This window comes from Opisthocomus hoazin, chromosome 6 (genome assembly GCF_030867145.1).
Source record: "Opisthocomus hoazin isolate bOpiHoa1 chromosome 6, bOpiHoa1.hap1, whole genome shotgun sequence".
Taxonomy (NCBI): domain Eukaryota; kingdom Metazoa; phylum Chordata; class Aves; order Opisthocomiformes; family Opisthocomidae; genus Opisthocomus; species Opisthocomus hoazin.
Genome location: NC_134419.1, coordinates 76,386,601 through 76,407,542, shown reverse-complemented (window position 1 = coordinate 76,407,542; position 20,942 = coordinate 76,386,601). Strand labels below are relative to the sequence as shown.

Sequence of the window (20,942 nt, the reverse complement as noted above, 5' to 3'; positions counted from 1 at the left end):
TAATGGAGCACCTTCATCTGCTTCTTGGGTCTTTTCCAGACACATGTTTTCAAATAGGAGACATCTGCCACAGAAGAGTCATACCCCAGTGTAGGTTTGGTACGACACCAGACGCCTTCTAGCAGCAGGCAAACTAAGAAATGCTACACGGTTGGTGTCCCCATGTTCATACATACACATGTTACAAGAGTCCCACCACTGCGGACTGTTCTCCTGTTAATCCTTGTTCAGAGATGACACACAGATCTGCAAGGTTGGCCTGTGGAGCATGTGACACCATCACACTCTTCTCAGAAAGCTGTTTGGTGTGAAGGTACGGCTGTCAGAGTGGGACTGTATGTTGGGGTCTCCAGGGCAAACTGCTAACCGCTAGGTTTGTCTTACAATCTGCCTTTGGCTCAGAGAAGCGTAACTTTTTTTGTTGAGTGGCAGCAGAGTTTCAACAAGAGGAGAAAGGGTGGAGACTACCCTTGTGGCTTTAGAGGGGTAGGACTGTCTTTCTGCCACCACTGCAGGCTTGTATTGGTTTCAGCTAATTAGCAACTTACACCTTGAGCCTGGTGACTTGGATGAACTGCATATCCAACCTGACGACTGGTCTGGCTCTCGCTCCTTGGAGGTGAGGAACTCTTCCTCTGAGCTGAGTAAGAACCTACCATGCCACTGAAGAACTGAACACTGGTGCTGCACGCTTAAGCATCAGCTATCGAGGCACTTTGGACGCTTACTGCGGCAGACCCAAGACACTGTTAAACTCAAGCAAGGCTACTGCAACCCTGCCACGGCACCAGTGCCTCCAGCAGCTCCCACGAGCAGCACGTTAACCCCGGGAGCACACTGATCTGGTGCAGCCGTACCGACTTCGGAGGCCAAGGCTGTACTTCCCTTGGCCCTACCTCCAAATAACCACAGTAACTGGGATGCAATTCCTTAGCCTCTTCACATGCCTAATTCCCGACGACTCCAATGCACATTTCTGCCAGAGACAGAGCTGCAGAATTGTTCCTAACAACTGGCATGACTTAACTTGTTCCTTCTTATAACTTTATGGCTTACTTACATGTCACGCTGTATTTTCTGGATAAGCAGAACGAATATAATAACCCTCTTTCCTCAAGTAGGTCAAGATTTTCTTCTTTTCTGCGGGGCAAATTACTGTAAAATGTGAAAATTGCATGTCTTCTGTTTTTCATGTTTTGCTTACTGTCATGTGGAGTCTTTTAGGTAGCTACAGGTAACTAAATAGTACACGTTAAGCTTCTGCTTTCCTTTTTAAAATCACAGGAAATACCACATCTAGCTGAGAGCAACTGCTTCAAGATCTGTGGTAATAGCTGCCACTGCGCACAATGTGAACAATTTAAAATTCCAACTTGATACCAATTAAAGAAGAAAAGTGGATTATTTTCTGTGTCTTGATTAGAAGTGCCAAAAACAAAGGAGGTAAGAATGTTGGCCACAACAGGACTACACTGATCATATATAAAACTGTGATCAAGCTTACGCTAAGTAGGGGTTTGAAGCCACTCTCTCTCGATTGTTGAATAACTACATTCCAGTTGAGAGTTATTTCATACTCGTAATTTTTTAGTCTCAGAAACAGTCCACACCAGCCTTCAAAAACACATTTTCATGTTGTAGCTGTACATTCCATATTATGTCTGGTTTTGAGCACATAAAGCTTTTTTCTTCTTCTTTCAGGCCTTGCAGAATCCAAAAGCAAACAAGCACTTTCTTGCTCGAGGGTTATTGGCTTGTTTATTTGTTTGTTTCTGAAACTCTGCATTTCAGACACAAATCTGCCGTGTTTACTTGGGTACAAGATCACTGTTTTCCTGGGAGGAAGGCTGGATGCCTGGCTTCAGAAACCACTTCTTGGGGCAGTACAGCTCTAGCTCCGTGTGGCAGAGCCTGTATCCAAAATTCAGCATTTCAGCAATTCATCTGGGTTGCCTTTAGTTTGCAATCTTTCATTTTTCAGATGTGTGTTTTCCTCATACGATAGGTGCTATTTAATCCTTTGGACAAGTCCCGTCCTTTCCACGTTTTTCTGCTGCCTCTGAAAAATATATGGCTGGATGAATCTAAACCAATTGGAAGTGTCCTTGAGAAAAACAGCTTTTAAAGGCAGGTAAAAGGCTGCTCGAGTGAGAATTCAGTCTAAGAAAGATGATAAGAATGTAGCTTCCAGGATCTTATTTCTGTGGCTAAATAGCCAGAAGACATCATCAGCATGACTTCTGCAAACTGATTAAGCTATCTACCGTGCTAATGAAATACCAACCTGCTTCAAGCTGCATTTCTTACCCAGGAATATCCCACCGATCTCAGATTGCCAACCTTGGCACTTGCCCATCCGGGCTGTTCAAGACATGCCAGTGTATGACAAACAAAATCCCGCGTTTTTTCCTTACTCCAGAGATGAAATGGGACCAAGTATAATACTGAGGTGGGTCATCGCTTATTTTCAGCCTTTAAATTTTAGGTGTTTCATGAGAAAACATACAATTAACTAGAAAGGGGTTTCGATAGCTCCTACAAAATAACTGCTTCTGGACTTCAGAAACTTGAATGATGACATGGTTGTACTGTGCCAACAAACACGACTGTGAAATGTTTTGCAGTTTAGCACCTAAGGCCCAACCTTTCGGTGCTTTATGCATTCAGCCTTGGCAGCAGATGTAGGGCACCATTTGTTGGCAGAGTTAAGCTAGTAAGAGACATACATAATTTCGCAAATTGAGCCTAACTGCATGTGTATTTATAAGAGCACAGTACCATCTGCTCTACTCCCAACCCTCGCTGCATCAAGCTGACTGCACACTGGGAAAATTTTCTCTGCGGGCGTTATTCTCCAAACACAGAAGCAATGCCGCTCCCTGACATCCAAGGTTTGAGCAATTTGGTTAGAAGATATGACAAGATGCAGGAACGTTTTCAAATGTAGGGTTGCTTTAGTGCGGGGAAGATATGCAAATTCTCTGCACTGCCGACCTACGGTACCGGGCTTTCTTTGTGGAAAAAAATAAACATTTTTGCAGTTTTGGTAAACTTGTCAGGACAATTTCGGAATGAAAAGCAAAAGGCACCCGGAAGTCATCGCTGCTAAGACTGAGGTTTTTGGGGTTTTTCCCCCCCTAGTGAGGTGGGTAGGATAAAAAGTGAAATACTCTCAGTATTCTTTCTTTTGGATTAAAACTAGCACGTATTTATCAAACATACCTCACAGTTCCTTGTGAAAGTCCAGATTTTCTGCTTCCAAAACGCTCTCCAAGTGTAATTTCGCCTGAGGAAAGGCCATGGTTGTGCTGGCTAGTCACAGCCTGCCCCTGCTCATTTGCTGCCTTCCAGCTGCAAGCTCCGTGCCAGAGCACGCCGGGCCCTCCCGCAGCACACCTCGCTCCCCACACACCTCCTTCTCTCCCTCCACAGGCAGCAGGGTGTGAAGATCCGGGCTCCGTCAATGCCACGCTACCGGTGAGACCAGCAGCCCGTTCCCGGTGCGGCACCAGGCTGGAGGAGCTGTAGAGGAAGCCGGCGCATTCTACACGTAGGGCAGCAACAGCTGGCGCAGGAGCTCTGTGAGGAATTCATTAGCCAGTTTAGTGAATCCCTATCATTTTTTGCAAGCCGCAGACCACCAAGTATAAAAAGAGGAGGAATAAGCTCATGCACAGGTCTTGTGAAGAGATGGGCTTCCGCTATCCTCTGATGCCGTGAAAAGCCAGAGCTGAAGACTCAATAGGAAGGCTATTAAGCAGGTATTCTTTGTTGCGGTGCTGGGCACACAGGGGATCTCTCCTCCAAACGTGTGCACCAAACACCCTGTCATTTCAGGTTAAATACAATCACAATATACATATTCATTATATTTCCAAGAAATGCTCAGCATATTGATGATTTTCCCAAAAACTAATTAGCATATGTTAATATCTTTCACACATGTCTGTTAGCATCCTCGGGTGGTGTTTGGGGGTCTTAAGATGAAGGCTTATACTCCTCTTCACAGTGTCTGTGGTTGACCTCTGTTTCTGCGCAGATCACATATACCGTGTCCTTCCAGGCTGTTTTGCTCTGATCTTGTTGCCCTCTTGGTGCCTCTTTACCTCTGTAGCTTGGTGCATCTGCCCTCCCAAGGCTGAGCTGTCTGGGGTAGAATTATTTAGGAGCCTCTCTACCTTAGAGCTTTCCTGTCTTCTGAAAACAGCAAGTCAAGTTTGTCTAAGTAGCGTTACTTAGGAGCCTCTCTATCTTAGAGCTTTCCTGTCTTCTCACAACAGCAAGGACCTACTTTAGTTTAATTACAATCACCCTGGTAAGTGGAAATTTTACAGCAGCGCTCTGTGGAAAATACCAGATCAATACAAAACACACCGCGGCCCGTGCAGGCAGGACACAGGACGGCCAGCAGCAGCCCGCCGAGAGCCACCACCCCGCCCCACAAACCTCCCCTCCCTTTCCCACGAATTTCTTCCCAGTCTCTCTCAAAATTATTTTTTCCCCTCTCGCCCCTTTTCTGCAGCGGCTTCCCAGGTGGGGCCGAGCGCGGCCAAGGGCCGGCTGGGTGGTGACACCCGGTGCTCGGCTCGGCCCGCAGAGCCAGCGGGGCCGAGGGCTTCAGCCCGCCGAGGCGAGGGGATTTCCGCGGCTGGAAAAATCGCCCCCCGAGGCCCAACGCGGCGGAGGCGAGCGTAGCCCCGGCCTGAGGGAAGGGAGGAGGCGGTGGCTCTGAGGGAGGGGAGGAGGCGGCGGGCGGTGGCTCTGAGGGAAGGGAGCCAACCGCCGCCTGGGCGGGGCCTCCGCGCGGGGCCGTGCCGGCGTCCCACTCCGATTGGCTGAGCGCGGGGCGTGCTCGCCAGCCGGGGGGCGGCTTGGCCAATGGGAGGCGCCCGCGGACGGGAGGGACGGTGCCGCCTCGCGGGGAGCGGGGAAGGGGCGCGCGGGGGTGGAGGCCGACCCATCCCCGGCGGTAGCCAATCGGGAACGGCGGCGGCGGGTACGTCACCGGGCAGGGGCGGGGCTGTGGCGCGGAGCGAGGAGCGGTGACAGCTGCCGCGGGCCGGCCCCGTCTCTTCGCCGCGGGCTCCGGGCCGAGAAGCAGCAGCGGGGGCGGCCGGCAGGTACAGCGCGGCGGGGCGGCCCGGCCCGGCCCGGCCCGGCCCACGGCGGCCATTCCTCCCTCCCTCCCTCCCTCCCTCCCGCAGGGCCGCATTGCCCCGCATTGCCCCGCGTTCTGGCCGGGCGGGGGGAGGCCGCAGCAGGCCGCGTCCCCCCAGGGCAGCGGGAGGGGTCGGTCTGCCCGGCGACGGCTGCGGCAGAGAGGGCCGGACCCGCTGCGGGGCCGGGGCCGGGCGCGCTGGCGGTGCGGGGAGCCGGGGATGCGTCTCGGCCGGGGGATGGCGAGCGGGGGCCGGGGCTTCGGCGCCGGGTTTCGCGCTCGCTGTCGCCGGCCGGTCCGGGCCCCGAGCTGCCTCTGGCGCGGCGCCGGGGCGGGAAGGTGGTTTGGCGTCTGGTGTCGCCCCTGCCGCAGCTTCAGCCCCGTCCTGCCCGGCTGGTGAAGGCTGCAGGGCAGCACGGGTTTGGCTGCGCTGTGCCAACGCGCGCCGGAGTGTTCCTCGTGGGCTGGGTGATGGGTGTCATCCACAGACCCACAGCATGGTGGGGTTGGCAGGGACCTCTGTGGGTCACCCAGTCCAACCCCTCTGCCGAAGCAGGGTCACCCAGAGCAGGGTGCACAGCACCGTGTCCAGGCGGGTCTGGAATATCTCCAGAGAAGGAGACTCCACAGCCTCTCTGGGCAGCCTGGGCCAGGGCTCCGTCACCCTCAGAGGGAAGAAGTTCTTCCTCGTGTTCAGCTGGAGCTTCCTCTGCTTCAGTTTGTGATGGGGGGACCTTGGGGTGCGTTTCAGCGTACGTCGGGGATTGGGTCCATACAGCCATTCGCTTCACCTGGGAGGTCTGCAGGTGTGGTGCTCTTGTCTCGACGTTCTTGCTCAACAGTCGGGCAAAGCTGTTTGAGTGCGGTTTACAGCTGTGCTTCGAGTGGCTGTTCTGTTCTCTTCTGATGCAAGACCTGCTCCACTTGGTGGAATGCGCTGGCTTCCGATTCTGGTGCTGCGTGCTGCAGGGCATGGTCGTATTTCTCACTTCCTCACAGTTAGTAATGTCTGGGTTTTTCCCATTCCCCACCCCCCCCCCCCCCCCCCTTACTGTGCTTCTTCCTCTTCCCTGAAATTTCTGTCCATCAAAACCAAATTTTTCTTCACTTTTTAACTCCAGATGCATCTGTAATTCTCAGTTTCGCTCAGCTGTACTCTGTGTAACCTCGCATGCCTCGGCTAAAATGATGTGGCCTCGCTAGCATAGTTTGTAAGGTATTTCTCCTCAAGGAGAAAAATTTCGGGTGAAAATTCTCCAACCTGAAGGAAGTAAAAGGAGAACCTCAGACTGGTGGTTTGTAGTTCTTCACACAGAAAGGTAGCTCTCATACAGGGCAGATGAGAGTTTCACTTCTTCGCAGCTTTCGTTTCAGGCGTGTCTGGAAAATCTCCAAACATACAGAAGCCTGTGACAGAATGAGCTGCTCTGCCATGGAGCTGTGCCAGGGGCCAGGATGTCACAGACCAATTCAATTTTAGGAGTTATGCAAATTGTAATTTTGGGTGGTGCAGCTGAGCTGAGTTCCTGTTAAAATTTTTTTCCTTGCACAGAGAAGTATTTGTCTTTATTTGCAAAATCTTTGAATAACGGTCTTGAAAAGCATTAACACAAATGGCTAATATGTAACGGTGTGGCTGGCAGCTGGTAAAGTGCCCAGAGCTGAGAAGCTGCCAACCATCTCTGGCTGGAATGGAGACTGTTGACTCTTCTGGAAGACTTGGATGGCCCAGCTGGTTTCAGTAAATGCAGCAAAGTCTTCTGGCTTTTCTTAGGAGTGAGGAGCAGTGATGTAATACCTGAGGAGTCTGCTGAAAGAAATGCCTCTCTGTCTGAGGTGACACATCCAGTGTGCAGACCTTTCCCAGAATAAATTTATAAATCTGTGACTTAATATTTCTGTCTGTGAAAGCAGCCTGAAATAACAACACCCTTGTGTAAATGATCCCTGCGTTCCCCTGTTGATATTTAACGAGCGTATTTTGGTGAAGTTTTACAGTACGCTTTTGTTGTTAGGTAGGGCAGCAGTGTCAGGGCTGCTTAGCTCTTCGGTTTCACAGAATCACAGAATGGTCGGGGTTGGAAGGGACCTCTGTGGGTCATCTAGTCCAACCCTCCTGCCGAAGCAGGGTCACCTACAGTAGGTTGTAGAGGACCGCGTCCAGGCAGGTCTTGAATATCTCCAGAGAAGGAGACTCCACAACCTCCCTGGGCAGCCTGTTCCAGGGCTCCGTCACCCTCAGAGTGAAGAAGTTCTTCCTCATGTTCAGACGGAACTTCCTCTGCTTCAGTTTGTGCCCGTTGCCCCTTGTCCTGTCGCTGGGCACCACTGGAAAGAGTTTGGCCCCATCCTCCTGACACCCACCCTTCAGATATTTGTAAGCATTTATAAGGTCCCCTCGCAGCCTTCTCTTCTTCTGTTTGCTGTGGAGTACGTTACAAAGGAGGCTGCATTTGAGAATCGGAGTCCTTGTCACTGTAATTGGTGATCTCCCTTTCAGCCTGATACCTTTTGCCAGTTTGTGTGGTGTTCTGCAAGACTAAGAACTTGAGCTTGGAGAGCTCTTGGTCTTGCTCAAGCGATCGTTGTTTGCTTGGTGGCTGTCTGCTGCTTGGCGCGGTGAGGAGAGCTTCCTGCAGCTGCTTTTCACATGCTGGCTTGGTTCCCCTGCTCCAGGACTGCTGTGTATCTTTACAGTGGCTGAGGTGAATACACGGGGAGCAAGTGCGTTTGTCTCCTGAACTTCTGCCCTCAGGTTATCCTTAGATGCCAACAATGCAAGGTTATGTATTCAGAGAAGTTACAGAATGGTCGGGGTTGGAAGGGACCTCTGTGGGTCACCCATTCCAACCCCCTGCCCAAGCAGGGTCACCCAGAGCAGGCTGCACAGGACCTTGTCCAGGCGGGGCTGGAATATCTCCAGAGAAGGAGACTCCACAGCCTCCCTGGGCAGCCTGGGCCAGGGCTCCGTCACCCTCAGAGGGAAGAAGTTCTTCCTCGGGTTCAGCTGGAACTTCCTGTGCCTCAGTTTGTGCCCATTGCCCCTTGTCCTGTCGCTGGGCACCACTGAAAAGAGTCTGGCCCCATCCTCCTGACACCCACCCTTCAGATATTTGTAAGCATTTATTAGGTCACCTCTCAGCCTTGTCTTCTTCAGGCCGAACAAGCCCAGCTCCCTCAGCCTCTCCTCGTAGGGGAGATGCTCCAGTCCCCTCATCATCCTCGTAGCCCTCCACTGGACTCTCTCCAGTAGCTCCTCGTCTTTCTTGAAGTGGGGAGCCCAGAACTGGACACAGTACTCCAGATGGGGCCTCACCAGGGCAGTGTAGAGGGGAAGGAGAACCTCCCTCGTCCTGCTGGCCACACTCTTCTTGATGCACCCCAGGATCCCATTGGCTTTCTTGGCAGCCAGGGCACACTGCTGGCTCATGGTTAACCTGTCGTCCACCAGGACACCCAGGTCCCTCTCTGCAGAGCTGCTCTCCACCAGGTCCACCCCAAGCCTGTACTGATGCCTGGAGTTGTTCCTCCCCAGGTGCAGGACCCTGCATTTGCCTTTGTTGAACCTCATCAGGTTCCTCTCTGCCCAACTCTCCAGCCTATCCAGGTCACGCTGAATGGCAACACAGCCTTCCGGTGTATCTACCACACCTCCCAGTTCTGTGTCATCAGCAAACTTGCTGAGGGTACATTCTAACTCTTCATCCAGGTCATTGATGAAGAAGTTAAACAAGACTGGGCCCAGTACTGACCCCTGAGGGACACCACTAGTTACCAGCCTCCAACTAGACTCAGCGCCGCTGATGACAACCCTCTGAGTTCTGCCAATCAGCCAGTTCTCAATCCACTTCACCGACCACTCATCCAGCCCACACTTCCTCAGCTTCCCTAGGAGGATATCCTGGGAGACTGTGTCGAAAGCCTTGCTTTCCAGGGATGGAGGTGAGGCTGACCGGCCTGTAGTTCCCTGGTCCTTCTTCTTGCCCTTTTTGAAGACTGGAGTGGCAATGACTTTTCTCCAGTCCTCGTGCACCTCTCCTGTCCTCCAGGACCTTTCAAAGATGATGGAGAGTGGCTCAGCAATGACATCTGCCAGCTCCTTCAGGACTCGTGGGTGCATTCCATCGGGGCCCATTGGATCTGTGGGCGTCCAGATTGCTTAAATGATCTCTCACACAGTCCTCCTCGACCAAGGGAAGGTCATCCTTTCTGCAGGCTTCCTCTCTTACCTCCAGGGCCTGATATTCCTGAGGGCCGTCCTTAGCACTAAAGACTGAAGCAAAGAAGACATTCAGTAACTCTGCCTTCTCTGCATCCTCTGTCACCAGGGCACCCACCTCGTTTAGCAGCGGCCCCACATTGTCCCTACTTTTCTGTTTGCTGCTGATGTAGTTGAAGAAGCCCTTCTTGTTGTCTTTGACATCCCCTGCCAGATTCAATTCCAGGTGGACATTAGCCTTCCTCGTTGCATCCCTACATGCTATGACAACATTCCTGTACTCCTCCCAAGTGGCTTTTCCCTCTTTCCACATTCCATACACCTTTCTCTTCCACCTGAGCTCTGCTGGAAGCTCCTTGCTTGTCCATGCGGGTCTCCTGCCTCCTTTGCTAGATTTCTTTCTCAGGGGGATGCACCGATCCTGAGCATGGAAGAAGTGATGCTTAAACAGCGACCAGCTCTCTTGGACCTCCCTACCTTCTAGGGCCCTGACCCATGGGATTCCTCCAACTAGCTCCTTGAAGAGGCCAAAGTTAGCTCTCCTGAAGTCCAAGGTTTTGATCGTACTTATTGCCTGCTTCCTCCACACAGGATCCTGAAGTTCACCATTTCATGGCCACTGCAGCCAAGGCTGCCTCCAACCTTCACATCTTCAGCCAGTCTCTCTTTGTTCGTTAGTACAAGGTCCAGCAGCGCGCCTCTCTTCGCTGGCTCCTCCACCACTTGCATCAGAAAGTTATCACTGATGCCATGTAGGAACCTCCTGGGCTGCATGTGCCTGGCTGTGTGGTCTTCCCAGCTGATGTCAAGGTGATTGAAGTCCCCCACGAGAACCAGGCCCTGTGACTGTGAGGCTACTTTCAGCTGCCTGTGGAAGGCCTCATCAACTTCCTCCTCCTGGTCAGGTGGCCTGTAGTACAGACCCACAATAACATCACTCATATGAGCCTGTCCCTTCGTTCTAACCCATAAGCTCTTGACTCCTTCTTCAGCAGCCCCCAGGCAGAGCTCAATGCATTCCAGTTGCTCCTTCACATGCAGAGCAACTCCACCACCTCGCCTTGGTGGCATGTCTTTCCCAAAGAGTGTGTAGCCATCCATGACAGCATTCCAGTCATGTGAGCTGTCCCACCATGTCTCTGTCATTGCAATGAGATCATGGCCCTGCGACCGCGCACAGATCTCTGATTCTTCCTGCTTATTGCCCACGCTGCGTGCATTGGTGCACAGACTTTCCAGGGAGGAACTCGAGCGTGCTGGTTTCCTTGGAGGGGTGCAAGAGGATCTGCCATGTCCGTGCTCACACTTAAGGTTGTTGGTCTTTTGTTTCTCAGCTTGGGACACAGCTGAGGAATATTTGTCCCTGCTCTCATTAGCCACCCTTAATCCCCAGCCAGATGGGATGGCTCGAGCATTGTGACTTCGCCCCCCACGCCCCGAGTCCTTCAGTTTAAAGCCCTCCACACCAGACTGGCTAGCCTGCTGCCAAAGATCCCCTTGCCTCCTCTAGGCAGGTGGGTCCCATCCCTCTCTAACAGGTTATGGTCGTTGAAGAAAGTCTCTGTCATAAAACCCAAAACCCTTACGGCGGCACCAGCCACGAAGCCAAGAGTTGATACCCATAATGCGCCCGTTTCTAGCTGATCCCCTTCCTGCAACTGGTAAAATGGAGGAAAAGATAACTTGGGCACCAAAGCTTTTTGCTTTCCCCACCCAGGGCTTTGAAATCTTCCTGAGTTCTGCCACCATTCCGGCTTGCAGTGTCCTTTGTGCCTACGTGAAGGAGTAACAGCGGAGAGCACAGTAGTCTGTGCTCTTCACAGGTTGTGGCACCTTCTCGGCCACATCCCGGACCTCAGCTCCCAGAAAGCAGCACCCCTCGCGTGCCTCCCTGTCTGGTCGGCAGGTGGGTGCCTCAGTGCCCCTTAACCGGGGGTCGCCCACCGCGAGCACCCGTCGTTTCTTTTCACGGTGCCTGCTGTGTGCTGCTGGCGTAGTTTCCTCTTGCAGACCTTGCTCCTGGGTATCTACGGTTGTTAAAGCCTCGTGTTTGTTTTTGGTAGTTGTGCTGGAGGGCGGAGGCTGGAGCGGTGTCTTGCTTTTGCGGGTCACCAGGGTCCAAGGTGCCTCATATCTCACTGGTGGTCTCCACAGGAGCGTGGTTCTGCAACCGTGTGTCTATCTCCGACCCAGCTCCTCTGATACTGCGTGGCCTGTTAACTGTTTCTTGCAGCTCAGCCACCTGACCTGGGTCGCTGAGTTATGCTAACAAAATACAGGGTGCTATAATGATCGTTAATATCTGACATGCTATTACTTTTCGCCTATTTTTTGATGGTCTTAAAATGCTACTAACAGTGAGTGCTTTATGTGTAGGTGGCAACATTTTGGGGACCTTATCAATGCCTATAAATATCTGCAGGGTGGGTGTCAGGAGGACGGGGCCAGACTCTTTCCAGTGGTGCCCAGCGACAGAAGCAGAGGAAGTTCCAGCTGAACATGAGGAAGAACTTCTTCCCTCTGAGGGTGACGGAGCCCTGGAACAGGCTGCCCAGGGAGGCTGTGGAGTCTCTTTCTCTGGAGATATTCCAGACCCGCCTGGACAAGGTCCTGTGCAGCCTGCTGTAGGTGACCCTGCTTCGGCAGGGGGTTGGACTGGGTGACCCACAGAGGTCCCTGCCAACACCCACCATTCTGTGATTCTGTGAAGATCAAGAACGCTATTTAATTATAAAGTCACAGATTTTCCTTCTCAAAGCTGACCTCAGTTAAAACTAATCAGTCCTTTATCAAATTTGATAACATTATTTGGATTAGGTGCTTATTTCCAGTATTATATTATTTACTTTCTGATTTTGTGACAAGATTTGTCTTGTGGAAATCTTTGTTAGACCAGGAGTGTGTCAATAGTGCAGGAATTTTGATAAGTTTCTTACTGCAGTTTGAATTAATAAATCTAGTCACTATTTAATGAAAAAGGAACACGTACAGGAAAAATTATGTAACTATTCCATAGACTTGTTGAGTCGTATGTTTTAGTTTTCTTTCTGTTTCTGTGTGTGTTAAAATAGAAAAAAATACTCATTTGAAGATAGTACTGCATTCATTTATACTTCGTATAAGGGTTCTTTACTGATTGCAAGAGCTGAGAAACCTGTAATCCTGGCAGTAAATCCACTTCAAGCACATCATACATTTCTTCTGAAGTATTCTTAGTGCTAATTATTAACTTACCTTTTTTTTTCCTTCCCCAGATCTATAACAGCATACCTGAAGTCAATAATGTTTTCCAAGCTAACCCGCTCTCCGAGCATTGCTGTTCTCTGTCGAGGTGTTCACGCTTCGCTGAGTTCTCCTACCTCAGTTGCTACGAAAAAAACCATTCAAGGACCTCCATCCTCTGATTTCATATTTGAACGTGAGGCTAAATATGGTGCCCACAATTATCACCCGCTACCCGTTGCTCTGGAAAAAGGGAAAGGTATTTTATTTAGGCTTCCCTGGGTGGTGTAGAGGGGGTGTGTGAGTGTGGGTGGGATGGGATCATGGCGCAATGATTTTGACCTAATGAATTTCTGAACCTTTGGGTTTTTTTTTTTGGGCGTGGAGTGGGTGGGATTGAGATAATTGATGAAATAAAGGCAGCTAATTGCTGGTCGGAGAACTGGATCATTATGCATAAGGCTGCCTGATAAAACGGTACTCTCTCTAAAATGATTTGTCTAAATAGAGATCTCAGTTCTGATAATCTTCGTAATTCAGAATAACTCAGCAAGAAAGTGTCAAGCAATTTTGTTTCTTCTGTTACCTTGTGTGGAAAGGTTTAATGTTAACGTGAAAGGGTGCGTTGGAACCCTATTTAAGTCCTTGTGTACTGTTCCTGCATTATTGCTTAATTTAAATTTACTCTGGTCTTTAATTGTGTTTAAAGGGCTTTTATCCTCTGCAGGTTAAATTCTAAGAGTTTATATTGAAATGCTATCAGTGTAGTGATCCAACAGTTTTTCTTGATCGGTACCTGTTTTGACAGCGCAGAGCTGCCAGCCTCTGAAGTTTTGAGAGTATTTGGGTTCTGTTGGGTTTTTTTCTTTCTTTTATGACCTCCAATTCTTATTAATTCGCTTACAAAATTATTCTTCTCTATCTGCTTTTTAGGATGCAAAACAGGGACTTGGAGGGGAAGTAATATTCTCATATTACTTACTAACTTAGTGGAATGGCAGTTTTATATGGGAAATGCTTCTTTCCTTGATTCCACATTGAGCATTGGTTTGTACTGTACTAGTTTGTTGCTCACGCTCTCCTTGTCAACTGATTTTTTTTCTAGTTAGAGGACCTTTCAGTCACTCCCTAAGGAATGGCGAGAATACTGTTCATATTTGACCAGGTTGTGCTGTAGTTCTTAGCTTGTATTATTTAGAATTATGTCAAATCTTCTTTTAATTTGTGTATTTACCACACCTTTGTTTTTCTAGGTATTTATGTGTGGGATGTTGAAGGTAGAAAGTATTTTGACTTTCTGAGTGCTTACAGTGCTGTTAATCAAGGCCACTGTCACCCAAAGATCGTGAACGCTCTGAAAGCTCAGTCTGAAAAACTGACCCTGACATCTAGAGCATTCTACAATGATGTACTTGGCGAGTACGAGGAGTTTGTCACCAAAATGTTCAATTATAACAAAGTTCTTCCAATGAACACAGGTAAAAAAAAAAAAAAAAAAAATTCCTTTTTTCTGTGAGATTTAATGGTTTTGTAACATTTGATACTGCATCAATGGCCTGTCTCATATACAAGTGTGATAATGGTATTTCTTTATGTTTTAGGAGTGGAAGCTGGAGAAACTGCCTGTAAATTGGCTCGGAAGTGGGCATACACCGTGAAAGGAATTCCAAAATACAAAGCAAAAATAATTTTTGCAGGTATGTAAAGCGCGTGTTACAAGCTGAGGTATCGAGGAGGAGGAAGAGAGATCTAGGCTCTGGCTGTAGCACTCTCCTTTCTCCTGTAGCTGTAGGGATTACTTTGCAGTGTTCTTAATGTTGTTTGTTTTTTTTTTTTTCACTGGAGCAAGTCTGTTGAAGGTCTCTGTAACCCTTGACATTTTAATAGTGTAAGCTAAGATCTCAGCCTTTTAACAGATTCTGTTGTACTGGCATATCTGCAGTTGGTGATTCTGCTAAAAAATATCACAGTGGCTACGACAGTTTTTGCGGGACCTTAAGATTCTCTAAGCACCTCCTTCCACCTTGTGAGGTTCAGTCTTAAATACATTCTGCTGACCAAATATTCTGTGTATGCTGCTGACTAGTTGATTTTAAACTTAGTTACAATGAATTATAAATGCTTTTTAAAATGGAAAGTCCTTTAAGAAACACATGCGATCTCAACAGAAGTCATCGTAAAAGCCAGAGGTGTGGATATCATTCCTATGACAGATCGGTTTCAGATCCTCTCGCTTGTGGAGGCGGGTGCATCACGAGACAACGATGAGGATAGCTGTGCTTTGTCAGGAGCTGCTTGTAATGGCAGATTTTGCGAGGGAGATGCAACAATGAACTTAAATCCAGGAAGGAAACCGTCATTAATATGATGGTTTATAAAGCTTTATGAACAGCAATTGAATATATGAAGTGGAGATTATTTGTCCTGCTTAACCTGCTTAGTTATCAAAAACTGAAGAGTGGCTGCCTGAAATCACATGGAAGGTGCATTCAGTCCTCCATGCTTTTAACCACTGCTGGTGTGTTCAAGTGCAGAATCTTTTTATTCCTAATTGGTTGATTTTTATGTACCTTTCTCTTGAATGTGCTCCTTAAATTGCTGCCACCCCTCTTGTAGATTCCGCATTTGGGTTAAGCCTGCTTCCCTCTTAGGCTTTCCCTACCAGTGGTTTTCTTCTGCATTCGTAAGGCCTTTCAGAAGGTGGCATTAACCCAACAAAGCCAAATTGTGGTCTTGATCATACAGTGACGGTAAAAGCAATATTTCTAGGGTAAATATGGAGCCCTGCTGTACTTTTCTGATTATATACATGGGGTGCTTCCTGCCTGCATCTGCCTGCTCTGCGTGGCTCTGTAACAGGGAGGAGTTACCTGCCCCTGCAGAGACCATTGGGCTTTGCTAAAAAAATGACTTGTTTATATCTAATTCGAATAACCAAGGAATACCAAATGTGAGTTATAGGTATTTTTCTCAAGTCTAATATTATTCAACGGTTCTGTATTTTATAAAGCATTACAGAATAAAGCTTATTAGTTAAGTATTGCTTTTTTTTCTTTTTATTGCTACAGCTGCAGTACTGTTTTTGACTTTTGGTACATGTAGTAGCTGGACCATAAACTGTCGTTAGACAGCATTTATAAATTGAAAATCATGGTTGAATATTGTGTTGTGGTTTCTAGGACCAATTAGATCAGATCTGTTTTTTCTTCTTTTGGGAATTCTTTGAATAAATGTATTTCTCCCTCCTTTTCTTCCATATAAATTTTGTTTTGCTCATCAGTCAATTAGCTTTTAGTAAGTTCTTTCTCATCTCGACAAACTGGATATGCTCTCCATTATTATGATCCCATCTCCTTAAACACAATATTTAATCATGTGCCAAGTAGTTGGACGACATAATAATCCTTCTCTTATCAGAAGCCAGCATTTTGGCAGAAAAAAGCTCTCTTGGGTAGCTAGGGTCAGAACAAAAAATGGCTTTAAACATCAGCCCAGAGAACTTGACGTAGATTCTGTGCTTGATAGCGAGCCCCTACGGAGACTGGAGTGCGCAGGTGGAGACAGCCTGCCGTCAGCAGACAGACTGCTCCCCTCCACCTGGTTCGGTCTTCAGGGCTTCTTTCAGGATCCAGGGGACTGCGCTAGCGTGACCTTGAGGTACCAAGCATGTGACTCGGCAGAGCACGGCAGGGATTGTTCTGCTGGGAGGCTTTGCTGTGGCGAGCGGTGCAATGCTATTTACAGTGGCGATCAGAAAGGAGGGGTGCCTGGAGCTGGCTATGTCCGTAGTAATTGGCTTCAGGATTTCCTGCAGATTGAGAACATCCTCTGCCCCTAGGACCACAGTTACACAAAGACATTGATGGGGGAAGGACAAGGCTTGTAATGCTGCGAAGGCTTGAACCCTTAATCTTCCTTTGTCTTGTTAAGCACCTTACTATTGATTAGCTGAGAGCATGTTGATGTAACTGAAATATTAAAATGAATATCTTATAGTCTTGGTGATAGTTGGTTCCTAGACGTTTTTACTCATGTTTCTATATGAAATAGTGCAATGTCACGGTATTTTTACAATTATAAATGGATTCTCCTGGAACTTTGAAAAGCACAGAAATATACTTTTTGCTTTAGGCTTACGGGCAGCTTTATTTTTAGGACCTAAATTCTGTGTGGCATTTACTTTTTTTGTCCCTGCATTTAATGAATAATATTTGTGTAAAAGCTGTACACCTTCCTTAAAAAGATGTTATCTTCCTGAGTTACTTTCAATTTTTCAGACTACGAACAAAGCTTATGGAAATTATTTTGTATACTTGCCAGGACTGATAGTGTAATTTTATTTTATTTTTGATATGTGCTTTTGATACAGCAACACAACGTATTTATGGCATCAATGTAAAATGCTAATGATTAGCAGAAGGATGCTAATGCTAGGCAGCTCTGAAAATGCATTACCAAATGGAAAATGTGATGTCCTATGAACTGTTCTGGCTCTTAGTTTTGTAACGATCCCACCTTTTTTTTTCCCTTTTTTTTAGCTGGCAACTTCTGGGGCAGAACCATGTCTGCTATCTCTAGTTCTACGGACCCATCCAGCTACGATGGATTTGGACCCTTTATGCCGGGTTTCGAAGTGATCCCATACAATGACCTACCAGCTCTTGAGGTATTTGTCAATTTTTGTTCTCTTGTAAGAAATCATTTTACAGTGTCTCTTTTGGTAAATTGCAAGTCAGGAAGATCAGAAGTTTATCCTTTTAAACATGTGCTTGGACATTAAGACGTATGTATCTAGACTTATGTAAGACAAATATATGTTATAATTACATATAGGAAATATGTGCAAGTTCTGCTTTGGTTTTGTTTTTGAGTTTTGCTTTAGGAAGTAAAACGAAAACCACACAATCTACTTCATTTCCCACGTCACTAAGATGTTCAAGGCGCAAATTAAGAACAGCAGATAAATTGTAAGGGAATTCAGATCAGCAGCATACATTCCAAAGTCGGGAGCTGGATTCTGAAACTAGTATCTTTACCTACTTTTCTCAAAAATGCTGCACATTCTTCAATGACCAGATAACTGGGATTCACTGCAGTCACAAACAAGTCTTTCCAGTTTCATGGCATCCTTAAAACCATGCTAGGCTGGTGTTTCGCTTCAGCTACTGAAACGCTGGTCATTCTGCATTTCCCTGGGTTTTCTGAGATGCATCCTGTCAAGCTGTTGGGGAGGGTTGACCTTGATTAGCCTAAAACTTCCCACCCTCATAATGTGAGCTTAGGTATTAAAGTACAAGTGAGTCGGCTGTGGAGATTGGAGGGTTTACAGGACTCCTAACCAGGGGTCTGGTTAGGGGGAAACAAAGGTCTCTCGGTGTATTAGAGTTGCAGTGTGGAAAAGCTGACTCAGATTTGAACCTACACAAGGCTGCCTGCTGTAAAGTTCTGTAAGTATTTAGTGGCTTTCAGCCAACTTTATCGAGGCTTTGAGTGTAATCTGGAGACCTGAAACTTAGATCCATGTCCATCAGACTGATAACTGAATTCGTTCTGCTCGTGGGGCAATACTGAGAAAAGCTGTAGTAAATTCATGCTGGGAATCATTATCTCTTGAGTCTCATGGACTTCTCAACCTTTTAGAACCTGATGGTGCAAGAAAGTAGCTGTGGACTTTGCTTTAATGTGACAAAATTGTTCTGGGGAGGTTCCATTATTTTTTGTTTGAGGTGAACTTGGGACGTGTTGAGCAATTGTTTGTCTTGGATGGGGTAATGTAAAACCGAGTGTATTTCTGAGGTAATTTATGAAGTGATCCGATAATCTGTTTGTCTGAGTTTGCCGTTTTTAATTTCCCAAGCAAGCACACCAGGTGATTTTATGAGGCAAATAGTGACGCTGGCTTCTGTGTTGGAACTGAAACGGCCCTCCAGGAGTGCCATGACTGAACGGCTGAGTGCCGTGACTGCCGGACGTGGATACTCTTACTGTCATTTGAGGTGGAACACCAGGGTTAGAGCTAGATTCTGCTACATGTATTCATCTCCACATTTTCTAAATTTGACCAAAATTTTTTTTCTGTTTGTCTTTTCTATGAATATATGAATTTTTACAGCGGGCCCTTCAAGATCCCAACGTAGCAGCTTTCATGGTTGAACCAATTCAGGGTGAAGCAGGGGTGGTTGTTCCTGACAAAGGTTATCTCACCGGAGTGCGGGACCTCTGCACGAAGCACAATGTAAGGAATTTGCTACAACAAGGTGGATTAATCACTACACACTGTGTTTACATATCTTGTAAGGTCATTCTCATATGCAGGATACAGGACTTTGTATACTATTTAATAATTTCCTGTTCTTTCAGCAGAATAGGGTAGAGATACTTGTATATCCTGGCAATACCTTACCGGGAAATACTCCTTAGCAGTGCACATTTTTCACTGTTTCTTACTGCTTTCACTGATTTGAGTTTTTAATGAATGTTCTTGAAACTGCATTTATTTTAAATTTATTTAACTTCTAGTTTCTTTTTTACATTAGAAGTTTCTTGGGCCAGAAGCCAGTTGCTGCAGTGGTTCTGCCATGGCTACCAAGGGACCTTGTTGCTGGAGTGCCTAAGTGCTACCAAGAGTTAGTAACAGTAATGGGTCATGGAATGAAACACTGAAGAAAATGGTCATATGCTTATGGATGCTCTTTTAAGACCTCTGAAGAGCAGAGGTCTTAGTTTTGTTCTTTTGTTCGGCATTTTCTCACATTGCCTTTCATACCACATTCCTGACTCCTGTTCTGAATATTGTAGCTTGTCTGAATTAGAATCACAGGATCCTAGAATGGTCTGGGTTGGAAAGGACCTTATAGATCATCTGGTTCCAACCCCCCTGCCATGGGCTGGGCCATCTGCCACCAGACCAGGTTGCTCAAAGCCCTGTCCAATTCTACTAAGAAACGTTTAGTTTTGAAAATGAAGTGTTAGAGCCATAATTTCTGTTCTCTGCTAATGAAGACACACTGAATTAGACTTGCATTCAGTGTCTCTGGAAGCTTGGGAAGATGTGTTTGTATTTATTTCTGTGTCCTTCAGTTGTCTTTGGGTACGGCTAATTCTCACAAGCAGGCTGCCACGCCTGCTTATTCCAGACCAGCTGGGTCAGCCTCTCCCACAGGCCTAGGCCACGTCCTTTGTAAGTGTGAGGAAAACAATAAAATAAGGTCTACTGATTTACAGCTTTTTTTATTCCCTTGGTGTTGCCTGTGACTTAAAAATCAGTGGTCTCTGTTCCAATAGAATTCTTAATTTGCAAGTGCTACCCATAAATCCTTCCATACCTTCAGAGGAAGGTATTGATAAAGTTGTCTTCATTATTGCTCTGGTACTTACCTCTCAGAAGAAAATAAGAGCTACTTTACAAATAGTAGTGCGTGACAATAAGGCAGCTTAGGAAAACAAGATGGAAAAGTGATTTAGGTTCTCAGAGTTATTTAGACACTTTAACGTCAGACTACAAGACCTGCAGAGTTGATAAAACAGCATTTTTCAGAAACTTCCAAAGGTCAGTGTATGAACGATGCACTGGGAGTAAAGACAGACTAATCCTAACTTTTTAGAAATCCCACTCCTTGTTATATCACAAACAGGTTTTGGCTGGACAGTGTCCAACCCTATGTGGAGTGTGCCTTATGTGGAAAAGAACATGCGAAAGATATTCAAGAGAAAGGACAGTGTGTTCACTCTGTAGCAGTTTCACCTTGCATAGAATGTGTAAGTGTCCAGGAGGTTTAGAGGAGGTAAAGGAGGTACCTTCGTGTACTTAGAGTCATGCAGCTGGAAGGTCATTCGCTTACGGTGTGCAATTATGCTGTATTGTTTGAGTTGAGCTGGAATGGGATCAAAAGCCATTCTCAGTTATGTGTGCATTTTTCTTCTCTTTGTCTCTATCAAGGTTCTATTTATCGCAGATGAAATACAGACTGGTTTAGCCAGGACAGGGAAAATGCTAGCTGTTGACCATGAAAATGTGAGACCTGATCTAATTCTTCTTGGAAAGGCCCTTTCTGGTGGCTTATATCCTGTGAGTAACAAAGAAATATCCATGCGCTGAATAATGATTTTTATGTAGTTAACACTGAAAGCCTACTAGTTGGAAGGCAAATAAATCTGATGTTTGTTGTGGTTGGAATCTGGTGTTCACAAGATTAGCTATGATTTATGATGCAGACAGTCCAACCTGTGAGAGACATATAAAAAAAAATAGAACACATGATACGTTTATGGCTGAAATGGCTGTGTAGTATCCTGAACTTTCTGTGTCGATACTTGACTTGTTTGGGCGGCACGTTGTTAGAC

The 20,942-nt window shown here is 47.0% G+C and overlaps 1 protein-coding gene across 11 annotated transcripts in view; it reads left to right on the top strand.

The window, feature by feature from the left end:
• The first annotated feature begins 5,018 nt into the window (after positions 1-5,018).
• Positions 5,019-20,942, top strand: part of OAT (ornithine aminotransferase) — a 53,179-nt gene continuing 37,255 nt past the window's right edge. For all 11 annotated transcript variants that reach the window (XR_012764315.1, XR_012764316.1, XR_012764319.1 and 8 more), the window contains exons 1-7: positions 5,019-5,120; positions 12,632-12,858; positions 13,853-14,077; positions 14,201-14,296; positions 17,138-17,265; positions 18,712-18,834; positions 20,539-20,667. Coding sequence is in view for 4 of the 11 variants with exons in the window: in XM_075423893.1 (XP_075280008.1) it covers positions 12,660-12,858; positions 13,853-14,077; positions 14,201-14,296; positions 17,138-17,265; positions 18,712-18,834; positions 20,539-20,667 (900 nt within the window). In the remaining 7 variants the exon portion in view is untranslated. The remainder of the gene's footprint in view (positions 5,121-12,631; positions 12,859-13,852; positions 14,078-14,200; positions 14,297-17,137; positions 17,266-18,711; positions 18,835-20,538; positions 20,668-20,942) is intronic.